This window comes from Simochromis diagramma, unplaced genomic scaffold, assembly GCF_900408965.1.
Source record: "Simochromis diagramma unplaced genomic scaffold, fSimDia1.1 OVJJ01000205.1, whole genome shotgun sequence".
In the NCBI taxonomy this organism is placed as follows: Eukaryota; Metazoa; Chordata; class Actinopteri; order Cichliformes; family Cichlidae; genus Simochromis; species Simochromis diagramma.
Genome location: NW_024386782.1, coordinates 8,014,782 through 8,037,437, shown reverse-complemented (window position 1 = coordinate 8,037,437; position 22,656 = coordinate 8,014,782). Strand labels below are relative to the sequence as shown.

The 22,656-nt window shown below is 39.3% G+C and overlaps 1 protein-coding gene across 2 annotated transcripts; it reads left to right on the top strand.

Annotated features, from left to right (window-relative positions):
• Nucleotides 1-1,816: 1,816 nt before the first annotated feature.
• Nucleotides 1,817-20,463, top strand: mapre2 (microtubule-associated protein, RP/EB family, member 2). 2 transcript variants are annotated; one of them, XM_040020552.1, is made up of 7 exons: nucleotides 1,817-1,916; nucleotides 14,003-14,130; nucleotides 15,426-15,571; nucleotides 15,690-15,906; nucleotides 16,145-16,290; nucleotides 18,749-18,907; nucleotides 19,040-20,463. In XM_040020552.1, the coding sequence occupies exons 2-7, from the start codon at nucleotides 14,010-14,012 to the stop codon at nucleotides 19,136-19,138; spliced, it is 888 nt and encodes a 295-aa protein (XP_039876486.1). In that variant the 5' UTR covers nucleotides 1,817-1,916; nucleotides 14,003-14,009; the 3' UTR covers nucleotides 19,139-20,463. The 2 variants fall into 2 exon arrangements, with proteins under 2 accessions (XP_039876486.1, XP_039876477.1); XM_040020543.1 differs by lacking the exon at nucleotides 1,817-1,916 and adding an exon at nucleotides 9,884-11,307.
• The last annotated feature ends 2,193 nt before the right edge of the window (nucleotides 20,464-22,656 follow it).

Genomic DNA, 22,656 nt, shown 5'->3' with positions numbered 1-22,656 from the left:
CCATCTGTGCTGTTAAGCTCAGTGTAATTGGTTTTGCAGCATTTGATTGAATCGGACCAGGGAGTACAGCCCTGTTAACCTTACAATTCATCCTACTTCTTCTATCATCAATAAATGCTGGTGACCCTGTTCCACTGGCAGCTATACATGCCCATATCATAACACTTCCTCCACCATATTTGATATATGATGTGGTATGCTCAAGATAATGAACTGATTTTCAGCTTTAGGCTCTTTTGGATGTTCTATGATAAGTGAGTGTAACCAGTAGTTTGCACATTGCTGTAAATCATTTGTATTTCATTGTGGTCGTGGACAATACACCTGCCTCCACAGAGTGCGTTCTTGTCTTGTTTAGGTGTTGTGAAGCTGTTTTTCATGGAAATAATTCTGCCATCATCCCTTTTGGTTGTCTTTGTGTTTTGTGGGGGACATTTTGGTGTTACTGACAGTCAGTCAGTGCATTCCTTATTTTTAGACATGTATCAAATTTAGCCATTGCTACAGTTTTTGCCAACTGTGTGAAAGGTTTATTTGAATTTTTCACACAGATATACATAAGGCCCCACCTGGTCATGAAACTGCTTGCTAGTCAGTTGCCCAATTATTTACGAGCCACTGAAAAAGCATAAACAGTAAATGCAAAATGTTTGTTAAGTACCTCGAATTAAAGCTGAAAGTCTACACTTTAATCATATTCTGGGTTTTTCAATACACTAGCATGTACATGAGGGAAAAAAAATCTAACTGTATATTTAACTTAATCTATGAATTATATATATGAATACTAGACAAGAGACAATAATATGATGCAGTATTCATATAACATTATTTTCATTATGACAATATGATTACAAGATGATATTGTCACAAGATGATTATATTTATCAATCATTCCATATATGGAATTTAAAAATAATGGGCATAAATTAAAAAAATGGCTTCAAATGTCTAACTTACAACCTTTTTCAATAATATAATTTTAATTTTGAACAACAGCTCAGAATATGCAGATACTCAGTTTAAATAATTCAGCCAGTCTTACATTTCAAGTGCTGAAAACAGACAATATATGGAAATTTTGCTTGATTAAACCCCTGTAGTTATTATTTGGAAATTAATTAATCAGCCAAATGCATCCACTGTCTCATATCAGCAGCAATACCATTTTCTTCAGTGCAAAAAAAAAAAGAAAAGAGAAAAAAAAACATCATTGTATCACTCAGTATGCCTGACTATATACACAAGTTTTCCAGGATTTAGACATAAACATAGACTTTATTAATCCCACACTGGGAACATTAATTTATTACTAGGGTCAGGAAGAAAAATGAATTAGTTATATTAGAAAAATAAAAATCGAAAAATAAATAACAAGAATAGTGTACATAGATGCCAAAACACTATGTTATATACAAATGGTCATTATACACAGTAAAACAACAACAACAACAAAACAAACAAACACCGAAATGTATGTACATAGAGTGCAGTAGGTGTGGTAATGTGTACAGATCAATACAGCAGTATTTATCCTGTGTGGGTGTTGTTAATTTTGAGGTCTTTCATTCGTATTATTTTACATATTTATTTTATAAACGGTGGTGTTCAGCTGCGTGCATCTTCAGATGGACGATTTGCATTTTCCTGGAGTAAAAGTGAAGTGACACGAGGCGACAGGACAGAAAGCTGTCTGATTGTTGTGAACGATCAACGCATCACAACTCGATTGGTCAATATCATGACAGAGGTCGGCGACGCACCAATCAGCAGAAAGAGCGATGAGACGCTGTCCATTCAGCTCTCCGCTCGCAGTTCACCGTCTTACGAGAATGGGCGTTTGAGGGTGGGGTGACTCAGCCGGAAAACAGCCTTTTTTTTTTAACACCTTGTAACCTGCGGATCGGAGTTCACTGGTGAGTGAGATTTGCTTTTACTGAAAATTTTCAGTGTGGAATTTGAATTGAAACGTGCAACGGCGAAAATCAATGCGGAAATATGAACGTATTTAAGCGGCGGTCGCTGTTTTGTACCGTGATGTTGCCCGGGGTCAGGACATACGTCGGCTGTCACAGCACTGTCAAAGTAATGGCAGGAGGAAATATTAGCCAACTGTAACTTGACTGTTAGCCGGAGAAGATGTAATACTGTATTTATAAGTCACGTCTACCTTAGTAAAAGTCTGTTTGATAGCATTAGCTTGCTTTTCCAGGCAGTCTGTCATTTCTAATACAAAGTTGAGTTAGCTTCATTTACGAGACTTGGTGCAGCAGCTAGCTGCTCGGTGGCGGTGGAGGCGCTTAAAAAATCTCAGAAAAGAGGAGCACTGTTTGGTGTTTTCCCTCATCAGCAACCACAGCTAAAAGAAGGGACAGAAGAAATGAAGAAGGGGTCACCATAGACGAGTGTCGCCTTTTGTCTTGGGTGCAGATAATGCCCTTTCTAAATGCCAAAGGAAAACTTTCTTTCTAAAGTAGCGGGTTAACAATCTCTCAGGTCTTAGGAAAAGACTCCTCGCAGTCTAACAGGGTTTTTCTCCCTTAATATCATCCTAACCCGTTTTTCTGGATAACCTCTACAACCTGCAGCTCGGATTAACAGAGGTGCATTTGGGATCCTCTACCAAAGGTTGGGTAGCTCTTAGTGGGAAAAGGGCAAGCACAACTCTGCCTGATGCTTCACAGCCCAGTGTTGACTCATTGCAGGCTAACGTATAGCAACACTTACTGTAAGAGCATCATCTTCCAGATGTGGGCTGACATGCTACCCCACCCTTACAAAACCCTCAGCAAGCAGCATTCACAAGACAAAAAAAGCTCTCGGCTGTCTGGCTGCTCCCTTACACTTAAAGACTTTTTATGTTAAAAAAAAAAAAGATTCACTTATTGCTCTATATATGACGTACTGTGTAGGAATGTGGGGAAACACAAGGCGAGCAGTCTTTTTACTACTAAAAAAAAGCCATATGAACGATAACAAACTCTATGACTAGTCATTAAATCCATTATTTATTCAATTAAATACACAGAAATTCAAAGATTTAGTAGACTATAACATAGTTTAAATGATGTACAAAGCATGCAATCCACAATTACCACTTAATATCCAGAAGCTGTTTAAAATGAGGGATAACGAATACAAATGACGATGTATGATGATGATTATCCAGTTTAGTGTGAAGATGCTTTAAGTACTGAGAGTTCATCTGTAGCTGGATTTGACATGAGCGATTTATTTCTTTTTCTTATTTAGTTGCGATTCTTTTTAAAATGTTCCTTTTTTGCTGATTTTAGGTGTTCCAAAAGTCTCACCTTTAACCTATACCCTTTTGGATTTCTCATTAATTTCTTGTCATATAAATAAACTGAATAAAGATAAAGAATTTGCAGCCTAAATGCATTTTTACTCATAGTCTTACTCAAGTCTGACTCAACTAACATATTATTAGGTTAGTAAAACTTATGAGTTAACTTATAGTTGTACTCCTAAAATTACATGAATGAATGTTAAATGGTCACCATATTTCCACTCTCAGTATTCCTTGTCTTACCCCATTTAAAACTATATCAAGGGATTATATAAGATTGCTGTTTCTCAAGATTACATTATGTGACACATCATTTGATTGATGTATATCTTTTCATTTTAGTGTTAGGGTACATCCATACTAAAAACTATGCTTTAGTTTTCAAAACATGTAATTTTTCCTAATCTGTCTCGCATCCACACAGCTTAAAGAGACCGTTTTGAAAAAAGCTTCTGAGACACTTTTAGTTGGAAAACTCCAGCATTGGATATTTTAGTCCAAACATGCTGATGCTTTTTGTAAAGGGATGACTGTGTTCACCTCATGATTAGGTCCTTTAAAATTGAGCCAAAACAATCTAGCAAAGCTCACAAACCTTTTATTTCTACCGTCCCACTGCCATGACTTAATCAAGCAATGTCGCTGTTACTTATCCACAGTTTTGGTCAGAAGTTTACATACACTCATCATGGGCAGGAATATCATGGCAATTTGGGATTTCTTTGAACTGTTCTTTTTCCAAGGTAGAATTATTGTACACCATACATCTTTAATGACTTTAAAAAAAACAAAATTAGGTGCACGAGTTTGAATTTATTTTAGATTTACTCTAATCCACACAGCCTCAAACATATATATGTACACCCACACTAATGATTTGTTTAAATGTCTCTTAGCAAAAGCATCTAAACCAGATGCTTTTGGTAGCCATCAACAACCTTCAGTACCACTTATGAAAAGATTTGAGTGAGTGAATATTTGTGAGCCTGTATATATACTTTGATCCTGTGTGAATTAGAAAAGATGTGCACTTTACGCTTCCTTGTTCCTGCTCCTTTTTTGTTTTTATAACCTACCATACAGTGTTTTAGCATCTAATAGGCGTTCATGTTAATGGATCTACTCTACTTTTTATTTCAGTCAATAACTATAAGTGTGTTGTTTTTTTGTAATGTAGTGGTAAGCATCAGCTACCTGCCTCAGATTGCGATGATACTGTACATTTCAAAATGTTGGTCAAATGGCACTTGGACATTTTTTGTCTTTAAGAGAATTTCTGTTCTTTATTTCAATTTCTTTTTGTCAAGTGCAGCACGGAGGAACATCCCTCTGCAGTTGAAGTAAGCAGTAATAGACCCAGAGGATGTGTGTGTTTATATTTCATTCTTAGGGCTTTACAACCTGACCATATATTTAGAAAAAGCTATGCATGCTCCACCTCTTCAGGCCCTTCAGATTGGGAAGTGAAAAATTTATTCCTGTGACAGCCTAGAGTTAACATTAACCCACCCACCTTGCAGTGACACGGTATGGTGGGGGTACAGTTTCTGGCCACTGGGACGAGCGCACTTTCCTGTTTTCATGCCTTCCCTGAAGTTTGACCATGACATGCTTTCACTGTGTGCTGCTGCCAGACACAAAGCAGACCTCTGTGCTTGTGTTGTGCCCAGTGTGCTACGGTATGGCTGTCACTTGTCAGTCTGAAAGGGCTTCTAGCATTACCATAGTGGAAAAGTAGCATTGCATGCCTGTGGCTGTCAGTGGAAGTGTCTGCAATTCAGTCATTAATGAGATTAGTCTTGGTTATGCCTTGTGTTCAGCTCTGCAGGAATTTGTGTAGACTACTACACAAAGAGTACTTTTGACCCAGCAGAGCAGTGGTGTCAAATTCATTTCAGTTTTGCGGGCTGCTTGCATTTGAGTTTGCTCTCAAATGAGCTGAGCCCAGTAAAACCAACTACTAGCAATGTGGGCTTAGTTCTTAATATCTCATTTAAAAAAAAACAACAAAAAAAACCTCACACCAAATATATTCAGTAAATTAACAAATAATGAAGTGCAGCCTCAGTCTTTATGAAAAATAAGAGCAAACTCAGCTTTCCACACTTAGTTTACTGCCATGACATAGTCATGAACTTTTTTGTACTCTTTAATGACTAATTGAAAGTATCGATGACTTCTTTACATTTATTTCACAATTTGGACCCTTGGGTGTTCCTTGTGCTGGATGTTTGACACCCTTACAGAAGAAGAAGAGGGAATGTCTTTCAGGGTGACCACACAAGATTCCCAAGTTAAATTAGAGATTAATATTATGCATACTGTTCACTGCCTTGATTTATTTCTGTTACCTCCATCTGAGTGATTCAAATGGAAAAAAAATAAGACTCATAGTGTAAATTATGGGAGCAACTTCACAGTTAAATAATATAGGAATCTGCAGCTTCAGATTAAAGCTCTTTTGCATTGTTTTCCAAATGTTGAAGCCCTATAATTACTGTTGTGAGTGTACAAAAAGTAATGCATGGAATTTTGACATGTTGAAGGCCCTGATTTATACTGATGTGGACATTTGTAGGGGGGTAAAAACTGATCACAGAAGGAGAAAACAACATACACCTAAAGCAATAAAACTGTCAGGAGAAACTGCTGTAAGACCTACCTGTCCTGTGTTCTGGACCAGAAATGTACACATCCTTCAGCAAGTGACATTTCTGTCATTTGTTTGGGAAGAGTTAGCGGGTGCTTTCCAAGCTAACAAACTGACTGCACCCCCTGGGTAGTACAGCCTTCAATGCCTCAGCTGCTTCTCCAACAGAGATGGATTTTTTTTACATATAAACAACCGTATTGGCTGTGTATGTCTGTAAAATACAAACTGGAAAAGTTGATGTCCACAGCCTTCAGCAGATGACATAAAAGGAAAAAAAATTTGAACCAGAAACAGAAAACTGATTTGTTTTCTTTTTGTTGTTGTTGTTGTTGTTGTTTTGATTGTATTAAAGCTGTTTGTTAGTGGAGCAAGAAAGATAGGTGTTCTATTCAAAAGTGCTTTCATCACCTGGCAGTATAATGAAAAAAAGAACTAATGAAATTTCAGATGATAGAGAACAGATGACTATTTTCTGCACATGTAAGCGCAAGTGTTCTTTTTAAACTTTGACTTGCCCTTTGGTATGTCTTGGATACAAAAAATATTAAAAGCTGTTGTCCTATATCATTTCATAACTAAGTTAATAAAACTCTGTATATTCACTGGCCACTTGCACCATGCTAGTACAAGATTGGATCTCCTTTTGCTTTCAAAACTCTTGAGTTTGAGCTTTGTGACATAGTGTGTTATTTGTTGGAAGCAGCCATTAGAAGATTGGTACACTGTGGTCATACAGGGATGGACGGGGTCAGCAGCAGTACTGAAGCAGGCTGTGGGATTTAAACAATCCTCATTTGGTACTCAGGAGCCCAAAGTGTGCCACGACAATATCCCAAAAACGGGTTAAACCACTGATGCAATGCTGGATGGCTCTATGGTTTTGTTTTTTTTACACCAAACTCTGACCCTACCATCTAAATGTAGCAACAGAAATTGAAACTCATCAGACTAGGCAACATTTTTCCAATCTTCTGTTGTCCCATTTTGGTGACTGAATTGTAACCTCAGTTTGCCTTTTTGAGTCTGACCATTCTCCTGTGATCTCTGGCATCACTGAGGCATTTTCAGACAATGAGCTTTTCTTTTTCTGACCATTTATTTAGTCTATAAACTCTAGAGACTGTTATGTTGGGATCCCAGTAGATCAGCAGTTTCTGAAATACTCCGACCTGCCTGTCTGGTACCAGCAACCATATTAAATTCAAAGTTGATTACATTGCCTTTCCTTCCCATTCTCAACTTTTTGAAATTCAGCAGGTCGCCATGACCCTGTCTGCATGCCTAAATGCATCGAGCTGCTGCTGTGTAATGATCTGATTAGAAATTTATGTTAATGAGTAGTAGGTGTACCTAACGTAGTGGCCTGTGAGTGTACATATGGGGCAATTAAAAAAGATAGTCCTTATATTTATTCTGAAAATTGTATTATCAAAAGACAAGAAGTGAGTAAAACTGGACTATATATATCGTTTTCCATTTTTAAAACATTCATCTAGAGTTAAATTTATTGATTTATAACTGTGACCTCAGCTTTGGCCTGATGGTGGCACCAGAGTTCTATTTAAGAGTTTCAGCTGAGCACAAAGACTGTTGACTCTGAATTGTGAGTATTTGACATTAGAAGCAGTATTGTTGATTTTGACAGAAAATTGTTGGCCCCTGCATCAGAGTGAGTGTTGACTTGAGGATCAAATTACAGTAAATAAGCCCTGCTAATGTTTAACGGAAGTTGCTCCCTTACATTGCAGGCCAAAAACATGCTGACATGAAAAAGTCCAGTCACCTCAGGTGTGAGTTTACCTTTGGACCGATGATGGTGGTGAATAGATTGTAGGATAGACCTTCACATCTGTACCTGTATTTCTTGCACCATCACCGTTTAAGTTTATATGTAAACTGTAAAAGCCTGTCCTCAGTCTCAAATAGCAGTTAGGTCTTCTAAATAAAGGAGTGGCAGAGAAAATATAAGAAACAGTAGGAAAGAAATCAAGGCAATAGAACAGGAGCAGAAATGCTTCATCTTTGTCATTTGAACATAGTTTGTGCATAAAATCCCTGCATCTTTGCTTAACTGTTTTCAGCAGGTAGCGTAGTCCCCTGCTGTTATAAAGCTTTTCATCATCCCTGTTAAATACCGTCATGTGTACTATTGCATTCTTGATTACTAACCATAACAGGCTGGACTGACTCTGCTATTTTGATATTATCAGATTAATACTGGGCTATTTGCACAAATCATTATTCTTATAGTGTGAAAAAGAAATTCATTTTTAAAATCAATACAAATGAGATATTTGTATTAGTTACATTTATTTATGTAATGCCTTTTACAGACATAAAAGTTACAAAGCGCTGTACAACAACTAAAACCAATAGAGTGACTCACACATGCGTTTAAACTATATAGAGCTCACTTTTTAGACCTTATTTCTGTGTCCCATTTCACTGTGGTTGCCCAGCAGTGATAAAAGCAACACAAAACAAAGCAGTTTAACACCAACACATTGGTAACACAAACAGAAGAGAGCTTAGCAACCACAGGACTGTTGTTTGCGCTTAAACCACAGACCCGTGCATACTGATTTATGATGTTCATGTGGTTTATAATTACATCTATTACACACATTTTATACATTTTAACGTACGTTTCAGCTGAATTATAAACGGATTAATTGGTTTGCTGTTGAACAGAAAATTAATCTGTAAATGTTGAAATTGGGAATGGACCTATTCTCAAATTATGGTTGATGCTGATTTAGCATATTTGTTCATATAGTCTTGTTTGTTATTCATTTCCCCTTTTGTGTCAGGCAATCAAATCAAAAATAATACGAAATACCAGTTTTAAAGGCTTTACATCCTTTTTTACACTGTCTTTAACTACATATCCAGCTTAAAAATGCTGTGATACAGCTGCCAATGCCAAATATAATCTTAGTTTATTTTAGTAGGCAACACTATGGACTAATATGTTGATGCAAAGCTAGTAAAAGCTAAAATTGCAAAAGGAATGCTTTTTCCACTTTCTCAAAGAAAACTACTTGTCATAATTGTTAATATACTGCTGTTTGTCTTAGATTTCATGACATTTGAAGACACCACTTGCATTTTGGGTAATGGTTAGAATGCACTGATATATAAAGGCCAGTATTTGTGATTGAGGTGGTGTGTTTATATTTTGTGTCATATCAGTTTTTGATGGCTAAATTATTTAAAAGAAAATGTACTAAAGAGCTAGAAAAGTATAAGCAAGGAAGCAATTTATTTATATAGAACTTTCAGAACAACTCCCAGCTGAACATGAAGTGCTGTACACTTGACATGCCAGAAATTATACATTGAATAAGTTAAAAAAAATAAATAAAAGTAAAATAAAGATAAAAATTAAAAAATAAGATAATTAAAATTACATTTAAAATAGTAAAATACCCTGGCTTTCACTGTATGACCACTAGGGTGGACTCCAGCCCCCCTGTGACCCCAAATTAGGTTAGCGGTTTAGAACATGGATGGATTGCTTTGTTTCTCTGGAACAAAGGTGAAATGACTATCGTCAATGACATAATTTTGATTTTCACATTAGCTTCACAATTGGTACATCCCAAATAATAGTGATATTTTTTATTTTATTTTACTGATTGGACATTTTGTGATTATAAGTAGATTCCTCGGATCATTTAAAAAGTAAAATAAAATGGATTCTTGTTCTCGGTTGATTTACTGGTGATGATGCTGAGTAATTGATGTTGATTAGATCGATAGTTTGCATACATGCATCATGGTCATGAGGGTTATGCTAATTTGTAGCTTTTAAAGATTCATTTGAGCTGTTCTTTTTCCAGGGTGGAATTGTTGTAAACCATTAATCTTAAATGACTTTTAAAAAACTAAATTTTGTGAACTGGTTTGAACTTATTTTGGATTTACTCTAATCCGCAGACCCTCAAAAATATTCATGCACCCCCACTAAAATTTTGTTATATGTCTGTTAGCAAGATGCTCTTCAACCAGACTCTTTTGGTAGTCATCAACAAACTTCTGACATAACTCTGGCTGGATATTTGAACACTTCTTACGAGAATCGGTAAAGTTGTTGGTTTCGTGGCACAGACCCAGCTTTAAGCGTAGTCCATAAATTTTCAATGGCATTGAGGTTTGGGTTTTGGAAGTCTATTCGAGTCTATTTTAGGTGAAGTTGTACAATTTGGAGATAGTCTTCCTTCATTATTCTGTCCACTTTGTGCAATATACCAGTACCACTAGACATGATGCCCCAGAACATAATGCTACCACTACCATGTTTTTAAAAAATGTATGCTGTACAGTATTTCCACCCTGGAAAAAGAACAACTCAAAGAAATCATTAAAAGTTAACCTGATATTCATGCCCATGATGAGCGTGTGTAAACTTCTGACTGAAATTCAAGATGTTTTGGTGTTCCAATAAAGTAAAACCCCCAGGACTGTTTATTGGGGTTTAATCAACTCAAACAAAAATGGTCAAAAACTGACAGGAAATGCTTACACTTATGTTAGTAAGGTAACGGACTCTTTGCTTTAACTGTATGCGCACAGTCCCCCCTCTCCACGGGCCCATATTGAGCCAACACAACAACCTCTGATTTTCATGGACACAATTTAATTGATTCAATCACGTGGTTAGTAATCAAAACAGCATTTTATCACACACCATGAATGGACATGATTTTATCACCAACACTACTGGGTATCGTTTGCCTACATCTGCTTTAATACCAATCAGCTATCTGATGATCTAATCAAGGTGAAGTGGGTATGCTGCGTCTTCCCTTTATTCCCATCCCTTCTTTTTAGCTGATTGGTTGTCGCCTCTGAGTTTTTTTGTTGTTGTTTTTTTTCCCTTTTAATAAATCCCCTCGCCGCACCTCAAAAAGCGACGAGCATCACACATCGATCTGACCTCCCCGGCGATACTTTTCAGCACTCAAGTAATCAATGAAATTTTGGTGTACTGAAATAGCCCACCATAGGGAAAACAGGCAGCCAACCCCGCGAGTCACGTGGTACAGGGAGCAGCAACGTCATTAGGGCAGAGATTTGTGAGGAATAAGCAGACAGAAGGAGAGAGAGCCCCGGAGGTGCGGCACTTTCTTAGCATTTTGCATCGTTCCTCTTGCTTTTTTTCCCCTCGTCCCCCCTCGGCCAGAGAGAGAACAGAGTTTCTGTTCAACATTTTAGAGACCCAAATGCCCGGTCCCACCCAAGCCCTTTCCCCAAATGGAGAGAATAACAACGACATCGTCCAGGACAACGGAACCAACATCATTCCTTACAGGAAAAATACAGTGCGAGGAGAGCGCGCCTACAGGTAAACCAGTGAAATGTTGCATTTGGTTTAATGTCAGGAAAAGAAAATCACACCGCTGCAGACCCCCCCAAAAAACCCGCAATCCGGCCTCCTCCTCTTCTTCGGCGTTTTCCTCCCTGCACCCATCCGCTTTTTCCCCCCACTCACCAATCACACTCCCCTGTCATGTTAGCCCTCTGTACCCGACACTGTGTCGTAAATCGCTCTTAAGTTAGCTTAAACCCTCCCCCTGCTTCTCCAGTAGCACCCGAAACCACTGCTGGGACTAGCATGTAACGCTGTCAACTGTTTTATTGTATTTGGTGGTGCGCAATGGTACAGGCACGTTTTTTGGAGGAGTGGGTCCAGCTTGTCAGATGACAGGACTACACAGACAGCTCCTCCTGTTCCTCCTCCTGCTGCTGCTGCTAGAATATTCCCATCGTGACTTGACACTCCGCAGCTACTGAATCCCCCCCACTGTCGCCATTAATATGTGTCTGGGTGGTGTTGTACTGTGGGTGTCTGTAAGGGGGAGACCCTCTACTAAGACTTGCCGCACAAGCCCGGTTTCTTCTTATTGAATTGAAGCATCATGCCCAGCCCTGGTGTCGGCAGGCTATCCCTGCAAGGCTAACAAAGCATGCTAAGTGGCGCATACATCCGCTTTGTTGACATGGAGAGGGGCTGGCCCAGTTTCCTTCCTAGAGCCGAGGCTCTGCTGCTGCTGCTGCTGCTGCAGTGGTCTGATAACCCAACTTTAACGCTGAATGGTTGGGGTTATTATTATGCTGCATATCCTGGTGTCTGTTTGAGGGGGATGATTTGGCACCATATTATCGCGGTTATAAAACCACCAGATGGGTGTTTCTTTTAATGCAGCTATTCTTGTCTGTGAAATGTTTGTTGCACAGCTTGGCTCCTTGCACAGGAACATTATAAAGCTGCAGTAATATGTGCAATGACATATTTGCATGTTTATATATTACTGATTGTGTATTAAAGAGCTCATTTCCATTATTATGATGCTCTGTTGCAATTCTCTGAATGATATTTTTTTCATATTTCAGATATTCTCAGGTGGGATGTCCACTCATGTGCAGACTTTCCTTCCACAGTGTCTCACGCTAAGAGTTAACAATGAATTAGGAAGAAATAACTGTTTTGTTGGCTTCTTTTAAATGTGTAGCTTAAGGGTCAAAGTTTGAGTTTACTGATGTATCTTTGGCACATTGCATGCTTTCAGTATGCATACTGCAAGTAGAGCAGGTGCCCTGAGGCCTCCAAAGTCACAGTTTTGCAATCAGATCAAATCTAATCAGCCTTTGCAACAGCTTCTGTCTGCTCCGCTGTGCAGGAAAAGTCAAATTAAAAGATCCCTTTTTCATCCTGCAATGTATTATAAGTATCTACAGTACATCATCACCTCACTCAGTCATTGATTTGGTTAAAAAAAAAAAACTGCTCATATATTTTAAGGAGCTTGGAAATAAAGGGACTGGACTTCTTAAAGACATTTCACCTCTCATCTGAGAAGCCTTTTCAGTTCTAAAACCAAAAGGCGGAGAGTCCCTGCTCAGATATGACTGTTTCTTAAAGTGTATAGCAAAGAACTGTTTATGCTGAGATAATTGAATCTGCTTTGAGTTTGCAGACAAAGTTACCCCCACAAACCCAGGGTAATTTCTTAAATTTATTGCTGTGCTTTTGTCCCGTGTTCCACTGCTGTGTGGGTATTTTAATGTGACTTAACTTGTTAAGCAGATAGTCTTGCATACAGAGATCATTTTGCCCAAGATAACATTGATTCATGCCAGATTTCAATCTCCAAGCCCAAACTTGTATTTCCAGTATCAAACTGTGATCTTATCTGCACCTCTGCTGCTTTGTGTTATAGTTTGCCTAACAGTCTATGACAGACTGTTAGGGAGGGCTTTGGACTCTGTGTGTCACACCTGAGGACGATAATGTGGACATTAGTATTGTTGACATGTAGCAGCCAGGGGTCCAGTGGCATTGGGGGGGGTTCAGAGTATGTTTTATGCTGCTGGGCTTCTTTGCGGGTCAGTCTGGGCATGTGGAGAAATGCTAAAGATCAACTCGTGTGCTATGTCTAGATGCAGTCTCACTGTTTGGTTTCCAGGCTGAAGATTTTATTTAAGAGATTATACAATTCTGTATAGTTTAACTGATTGGGCTAAACATGAGCAAAGCAGTTAGGATTTGTTTGGCCAGTAGTTGTTCTAATTAAACAACATTAACTGTCCAGCTGCTCTTTTTTTGTGGTCTTTTTTAGATTTTAAAGTCTTGAGACATAATTTTAATGTATTTCATGTGAAAAGGAAATGTGATTTAGATATTGTCTTTGTGTTTTGAAATAATTTAAGCCGGGCTGTTTTATTGTATATTGAATAGTCAACTGAATTTGCATTAGTATAAACTGTTTATTGATGTTTTTTTGTGTATTACCGATTCTTATTTGACTTTCCCAGGGACTGCAGATAGCTGAGTCTCTGAGGAGACTTTTTTTTTTTTTTTAAATACATCGTCTCACAGTAAATAGCAGCCCCTTGTCACCATGTCTTAAAATCTTAACCTATTTGAGAAGTTGTCCCATTTTTGAAGACCAACAAACTGACTTGAGACAGAAAGAAATAGGACATCTATCACAGCAACCTAGCTTTTGTTTTTCAGTGTTGTTTCCTTTCTATTGCAGTTGGGGGATGGCGGTCAACGTATACTCTACCTCAATAACCCAGGAGACTATGAGCAGGCATGACATTACTGCCTGGGTTAACGATATCCTCTGCCTAAACTACACGAAAGTGGAGCAGCTCTCCTCAGGTGAGATCAGACGGACCTTTAAAAAGAAAGGAAAAAAAACTTGTTCTTCTCTCTCGCTTCAGCTCATCCTCTTCCTTCCTCCTCCTGTGCCCGACTCGCTGTCTGAAATGGGGGGGGTGTGTTTTTAGTGGTTGGTCTTCGCCTGAATAGCTTTCGGTGTAAGCTGGCGGTTAAAGCAACCTGTGGAAACATGTTCACCTCTCCCTGGAAGAGAGTTGTCTATAAATAAACTCTGCCGTGTGCTCTCCTGCTGTGACCAAGTAATCCAATTTCAATCACCCTCTGCCTACACAAACACATGCACACCCACCCCCTTTTCTCAGGGTGTGGTTTGGTTTAGATGGTTTTCTCATGAGCTCCCTGGTTGGGTTCATGTGAGCTTTACCTAAGGTTGAGTTGGTGTCCTCTTTTCAAATGGATCACTAAGCTTCAGGTTATGTGAGCCATGTTAATGTGAAAGCTCATTAATATTTGTCTTTTTAAAGAAATGAGGTCAAGGATCTGGACATGAAAAGCCTCACATGTACAAAGGCAGGCATAAAAAAAAAAAAGAATTGTAGACTGTGTGCAATAACATAAGATGTACTTTATTTATCTCCAAACTTTGTGAATGCTTTTGTTACAGCAGCTAAAATTTAAGATTAAACACTGCCTTTAAGAAAATGGGTTTATAGTATATAGATCAATAAGATAAAATGCGCTGTGACAAAACCGGTCATTCAGGAGGAAATCTTAGTACAGCTGCTACTCTGAGAAAGTTGAGGTGGTTCACCTAGGATGACTCCTAGGTGAAGTGTTTTGTACATATCTTGCTAGCAGGACAGACCCAGGACAGGCTGGAAAGATGAAATAATAGGTAATAATATAATATAACAAAGTAAAATATCTCAAATTTAACCAAGAAAAGAAAAAAAAAAGCTGGCTAAACGTAGTAACAACACAGTAAATATCAAATCACATTCAAGTGACTCCGTATAACAGTGCAGTGCAATAAAGTTGCTTATTGTACACAGTTTTAAGTGTTCTGACGGCAGAGTTTATTTAAGCTGTTAACATGGGAGAACAGATGATTCCCTGCCCGACAGACGTGTGTATTTTAAAGAGTTATTGCACGAGTAGAAAAGATTTCCTGTAACTGTGGTAGCACCATCAGTCTGTTAGAGAGTAAGTGGTGCAGAGTGTGGTCAGGATTATTCACGGCATGTTTTTCAGTGTTCTGCTCTCCACCCCCCCCCCCCCCCACACATAATTATTCTTGTGGTGCTTAACTATTTTTATTATTAATAATTCTTTAGGAGCTGCTTATTGCCAGTTCATGGATCTGCTCTTCCCTGGCTGCATCAGTCTTAAGAAGGTCAAGTTTCAAGCTAAACTAGAACACGAGTACATTCACAATTTCAAACTGCTGCAGGCATCCTTCAAAAGGATGAACGTGGACAAGGTGAGTGTCCTGAATATCTTTTACCTTCCTTTTTTTTTTTTTTTTTTTTTTTTCACCTCGCTTTACTGTTCGGGGGTTTTAACAGTCTTTTTTTTTTTTTTTTTTTTTTTTTGTTCAGATTATTCCTGTGGAGAAACTGGTCAAAGGCAGATTTCAGGACAATCTCGATTTCATCCAGTGGTTTAAGAAGTTCTTTGACGCCAATTACGATGGCAAAGATTACGACCCAGTTGCAGCCAGGCAGGGTCAGGATGCCATCCCCCCGCCTGATCCCGGTGAGCAAATCTTCAACCTGCCAAAGAAGTCTCACCATGCAGCCAGTTCTCCTACCGCAGGTAAGATTGAACTGATGAATAAAACAAAACGAAGGTTATAAATTATGCATGTATGCTTACTGTTATCTGCACATTTTTTTTGACACCTTTGCACTGGATGTATATGGTATCAAATGGCTAGACTGTTACTTTTCCTGCTCATATATCAGCTCCTGTGATTATTGGGTCTGATTTGTCAAGTTTACACTCAGATATAGTGACAAGCGACCCTTTATTCATAAATATTTCTTCGCTGCAGGAGCATCCAGGTCGAGCTCTACTACTCCTAAGTCTTCAACGCCAACATCCAGACCCTCGTCCGCCAAAAAGATCCCCGCATCCGTGTCAACTCCTGCCAAAGGAGAGAAAGAACTGGAAGCACAAGTCACGCATCTTACTGAGCAGGTATGTCTGTGTACAGCTCAATTGTGAGCTTTTTTTAAAATGTTAATTTTTTATAAACCTTTCAGCTGTAAATGGCTGGTAGGGCGATAACAATACCGTAACGGGTGGCGGCATGGACATCCATTTGTGAATGTGATAACTTGAAAATGAGGAAATGTAGGATTTTGAAAGTGATAACACAGGTGTATCTATTTAAAATCTTGGATGAGTTCGAATCTCAGTGACCTCAAGGTCAGAGGTCAAGTTTTCTGGAAATCTTTTGAATGCAATAACTAAGTAGGAAGTCACCTAGCATTTTTAAAATTGTTACTCAATGTTATTGTGACTCAAATAACTGGATCCTAATTTATTAACATCATAGAATGATAGACTGTAGAATTTATTCTATGTTTATCTAAGGGCCAGTTTATGCTCACTGCTCTCACCAAATGACAGAAGTGATGTCACTTGCAGTAAGGCATGGCATGTTTTGGCATTTTTTTCGGCCAGCCGTGCACCTTTTCAGTTTACGTAGCTTTGGAGCTATTGCAGCCTCAGCTATTTAAAAAATTGACAGGCTTGAGGCAAGGCAGTCTATATGGGCATATATATGACACATGTATGCAGGAGCGCAGGGATTCCCATATGGTACAGAACTCATGGAGAAAGATTTCTACAGCAGCTGAAGAAGGTCGCAAAGAGACAAAAGCGCCACAGTGACGAGTAGAAATGGACGTAGCTGTGCAATATCAGCACATCGGTGTGAGAAGTGACCAATGCGGCGAGCATAAATAGGGTTGAAGACTCTGTCTCTGTCAGGCTGTCAGCCAGCTCCCCTGCACTGAATCTCCCATATGTTACTGCGGTGATCACTGTGTAAATCAGCCTGCATGAAACTGCAGAGACACACAACCACTAATCAATGTGAATTATATTTGATGTGTCATAATCAGTTGCACTAATGGAAAACTGCCCGTCACAGTTGGCATCGTGTTGGAGTTGATGTGTGAGTCTGAATTTACTATGTATATATTTTTGAATGGAACTAAATTTGAAAGACGAGTCATTTCATGTTGAAGTACAGTCGTTAAGTGCAGGAGTTTTGACACATTTTTCACTCCAAATTGCCCAGATTTGTATTACTGGGTCTAATATTACAGGTCGGTAAGTAAACCGTCTTTTCTCTTTGATAAGATATAGTTTTATCTTCAGTTGTCTGCATGTTGTCCCTCCAGGCTTTAACTGTTTGGTCGTGGTTGTGGTCCAATGTAAAATTGGTTGGTTGGCCCTCACTGAATCAGGTTGGTAATCAGTGTGGGCGAATGCCAGAATAAAATTGCTGTTTTCTAGCTTCCTGGCATGGTCCTCACTGACACTGATTCGTGTTCCTCCGTCCACTGGATTAAAATGGAGGGTCGTCTCTTCATTTACTTGTTGCCATGGTGAATCCTGGTATTGGAGCTCCATTGATGATGGCTTTTCTTCTGCTACACATACGCTTGACTGAGAGAGAACATACTCAGAAATGATTCAATAATAACTAATAGCTGTGATCAACTTCTGTGGCACTCAAAACTCAAACTGAGTTTGTTAAACCTGCTTTGTGGAACATGGCCAAAGTCGCCCCCTGCTGGCTGTAAGAAAGGGTGCAGATTTAAGGCACTTGTACATTTCACTTTTCAGACCTGGAGCTACATCTATCTTTTATATACAGTCTGTGTCAAATTAGGAGTCAGACCTAAATCCACTTCTCACTCTGTGGATAGACTAATGGTTCCTTAGAAAGCTGGTATAGAAATAGGCTGTGATTAATGTTACACCTGACACGTCATATTTGGAGATTCAAAGTACTAGAGATTTAAAATCTTAGCATACATTCAACTTGTTTCCAAATATTAAAAATAGCACTGAGGCATTTTAAAGGCACTGTATGTGGTTGGTTTAAAAAAACAAAACAAAAAAAAACCCCTGTGCATACAAAGCTGCTAAATGCTGTGTGGATATTGTGTAGTTGTTCCACTCTGAGATCCAAAATGTTGCTGGCTGCATTAAATTTGGTACAGTACATGTCAGATTCAAGCCAAGGATTAAACTAAGAAGAAGCGGGCTTGGAGCTCTTGTGCAGTGACCACAAGCCAGAAAATGCTGCCAGGCAGCATTTTATTTTATTTATTTATTTATTTTATGTACATTTGTTAAGCAGAAACTGGTGAATAGAAGACAAAGACTTAACTGATCAGTAGATCCTTTACTGATATAATGATTGCATTCAATCATTCAGAGCTGCTCTAGTGCTCAAATCACATGTAACTGAAGACAACTTGTGTCAGTTAAACAGTTTATCTTGAGTCGTTTTCTTAGAAAGAATCATTCGGATCAGTTTTAATCAGCTTTGTGTTTCTTCTCTGCTTATCTTTTAACGTTGGGAGTCTGTTCAGAGTTTGTGTGTTTTGAAATGCTTGAACATTTATTTTTGCAGGTGAACACACTAAAGTTGGCACTGGAAGGAGTGGAGAAGGAGCGAGACTACTACTTCAGCAAGCTGCGAGAGGTGGAGCTGCTCTGTCAGGAACAGGGGGAGGAAAACGCCCCGTTTGTCGATCGGCTAATGGAGATCCTGTACGCCTCCGATGAGCAGGTCAGTCCGGGCCTTTAGATTGATCCAAGCAGGATCGTTCTTATTCTTTGTTGAGGAAATCATGTGGATTTAATTCAGTGTTTGTGTGCAGTCACATGCACTTGCCTCAACTCGCTCTCTTTTCTTTTTTAGGAACGAGGGGAGCTAGCTGAGGGCGACGGACAGGAAGTGGACCAGCAAGCCCACGAGGAGGTGCCAGACGATCAGCAGGAGGAGCAGGATGAATACTGACTGCCATCATCCTTCACCGCAGTTACACCCCACTCTCTCTTTATTTTATTTTTTTAATTTAATTTTTTTTGACTATGTGAGAACTGTTAAAGGATTTTCATTTGTCCTCATTTTTCATCTTCTCCGAAACTGAGCACATGAAGAAGCCTCCTGAAAGAAGCACCATCACAGGTTTTTGTTTGGGTTTTTTTTTGTACCCCTCTGCTCACTGTTCAATGTTTCTTGTGACTTTTGGTGAACTGCTGTGGCGGGTTTGTGGCAATGACCTCCACCAGCGGACAAGCTCAGACCATCAGAGGACTGTGTGGGCGCAAAGTCAATTCAAATCCTGCAGTAGATGTGATGAAATGCTGAAGTTTAGACAGGTAACCACTACCTGTCAGTGCAAGTGTTAGACTCCCTGCTATTTTTATTTCTTTTTTTTTTTTTTTTCATATCAACAATATTAATCATAAGAATGCAATAAGCAAAGCCCTGGAAGGGCTCGTAGTAGCTCTTATTTAACCTCCTTCCATATGTTGCACTGACATTTGACTTCGTATTGGACAATCTGTCCATAGACCCTCACCGTATTTATTATTGTTGTTGTTATTAAGACTTAGGAATAGTGCAAGGATCTGAATTGCATCCTCGTGAAGGAGGATAATAAAATGTAGTTAAATCCCAACTGTATGACTGTGTCACAGCTGTCATTACAAATTACAAGATTTCAGATAATCAGTGTGCTCGGCTTAGCGTTTGTTCCCACCACACAAGGTGGCTTTAGTGATAGAGATTTAAACCGTAAACATAGGGAAGGAAGAAACATTGTGGAGTAGTCTTATGATGAAGCAGCAGTTTTAAGTTGTAAACCTCCGCTGGAACTGTTGGGATATTTTTTTATTATTATTTTTTTTAATCACAGGTCTTAGGGAGATGTCAGTTCACTGAGCAATTTGTTACACTATATTCCAGTAAGTACATTGTATACCCTTTCTTAATATTGCATTTACTAATATTGAACTGGGCAGTGCACCACGATGCTTTAGTCATATATTATTGTGTAAATGAAAAAGAATGTAAACATGTACTGTCAATAATTAATGAATGGTAAATGTTTTGTTTTCTTTTTTTATGTCCCACTCATTATGCATTCCCCGACAAAAAATCGTGTTGCATGTTTGCATTTTATTTGTGAATAACTTGACCTGCTTTTTACATATTTAATAAAAAAAAACAAAAAAAAACATGTTAAGTGAGCTTTTGTATGTTTAACCTGCTCTTTGAAAGATGTTGAGATTCGAATGGATTTGCTGTAATAAAAATCACCTTTTGAGTCCACGGGAGGTTGTTGTCCGTCAATCCATTTTCTTCCACTTACTCGGGGCCGGGTCGCAGGGCAGCCGTCTAAGCACACTAGAGGCGAAACTATGAAACAGGAAGTGAGAACATAACTAAAGCTTAAGTGAACACTTAACTACAACAAGAACTAAAGATGCCAGTATACTCAAGAATATATAAAGATCTATGAATGACAAAAAAACTAAAAAGCTTTAAAAAGACCCAGTCATATCCAGTATCATCACAGAATGACCCTGAATTAATTTAGCATGACCTGAGATTTAATTTATTCTGTAGCTGATTTCAGACAGAAGGAATTACAAATCAAATTTTATCTTCATTTTCCAAATGAATCGGGGGCTTTAAGGGGACAGGTAGAAGGTACAGGACTTCTTTACATCTGTGGACTGTGGAATATTTAGTACTGAGGGATTTACACAACAGGACTTGTTTCACAGGTGGCATCCTATCATGGTACTACGCTGGAATTTACTAAGCTCTTGAGAACGACTCGTTCTTTCACAAATGTTTGCAGAAGCAATTTGCATGCCTAGGTGTTTGATTTTACACACCTGTGTCTACGGAAGTGATTGGAACACAGTGAGTGAGTGAATACTTTGGGCAATATAGTGTATCTAGTAGGGGTGCTCAACACAGACAGCATCATCAGAAGGAAGAGAGCAGGGCAAGCTAGCGAGACAGAAGTTAAGCTCTCCTTGCAACATGGCAAATTGAACCTCCCCCACCCTCATTCAGATCTGACGTTTGGAATTATTTTGGTCATGGACTAAAGTAAAACAGTATGTTGGATGTGCCACGCAATGCTCAATTACATGGGTGGGAACTAGTGTGTTAGCGCGCAGTTAGCTCGTTAACGTGTTAGCCGTCTAGCCCCACGCAGGGGTAGCTCGTTAACGGAGATTTGCCATGTTGTGGCGTTAACGTCATTTCAACGAGATTAACGCTGACAGCACTAGTGGGAACACAACGAATATGACTGCACATTTACGCCGACATCATCCTAGTGCAAAGACAAGTGGAAGCAGACAAAAACAACAAGCATGCATGCTACAAACTTTACCCGGGTCATTTAGACAGCCGTTAGCACATGATTCTCCTTATGGGGACCTGATATGTTTAATATTGTGGCGAGCTCAGACAAGGAGGAGACGGAGGTATCGTTTGGTCTTGCTTCCCTAGCCAGGGAGCACAGCCGTTTATTGACATCTGCAGAAGAACACTGCCGCTAGCTAACTGCTCAGCGCCGCAACCGCACAGCAACAACAACAACACACAGGGCGCCCTCTGACCCCGGAAGGACACACCGTCGCAGCGAGAGGGCGTCACCCGTCACTATGGCAACATAAACAAAACATAACTGTACAAACAGAACCCCGAACAGCCCTGACCCGCTACAATATGCTGCTGAGAATATAGCCCAGAAGAAGCGTATAGTATAGCTTTTATTTTGGAAAGAGCCATTTCTCTGTAATAAACTCTCTTTTCCAAAGATGAGTGATTCCTCAATCAGATACAGGTGTTACCGCGCCAGATCCGCGGCCCGAACCGTAGTAAGGAAACCTCTGGCAGTTACTTGAAGGTTCCATAACTGACTCGTAGCCGGCAACAGCTTACTATACAGGTCAACTCCGCTAGCAAAAAGATCGAAGGAGGCGCAGGAAACTGCTTCACCGAACTTTATTTCTTCTCTAAGGCACGAACACCGCGTACAGTGGGCTGAAACAGTTTACTCACAGCGAGCATCGCTGACACAACTCTGGCTGTCGAGGGAGTTATTATATTCCTTTTATTTATTTTCTTTCCGTCTCTTCTGTAGCTAACCGTTACTTTTCCCCCTTCTCCGCTCTCTCTCTTCACTCACACACACACACCAGGCAGTCCCGCTAACACACATCCCGAATACATTTCCCATCAGGCTTCATCCTTAAAGGGCCATGCCTGTAACACAGGGCTTGCAAAATCGCTAGCCCGGCGTCCCGGGGCTAGCGATTTTTCCAGTCGGGCTACCAAAATCTATCTCTGCCCTGCCCGTCGGGCTATTGTAGGAAGGAAAAATATATGTCAATGCTTTTGCATTCTTTCGGAAATGTAGCTGGGTAATTATGTCATTGGCATCGGTGAGCCACTGTCAATATGTGACATATTGAAATCGCGTTTGAATTTGCGCTTGTGTTTTG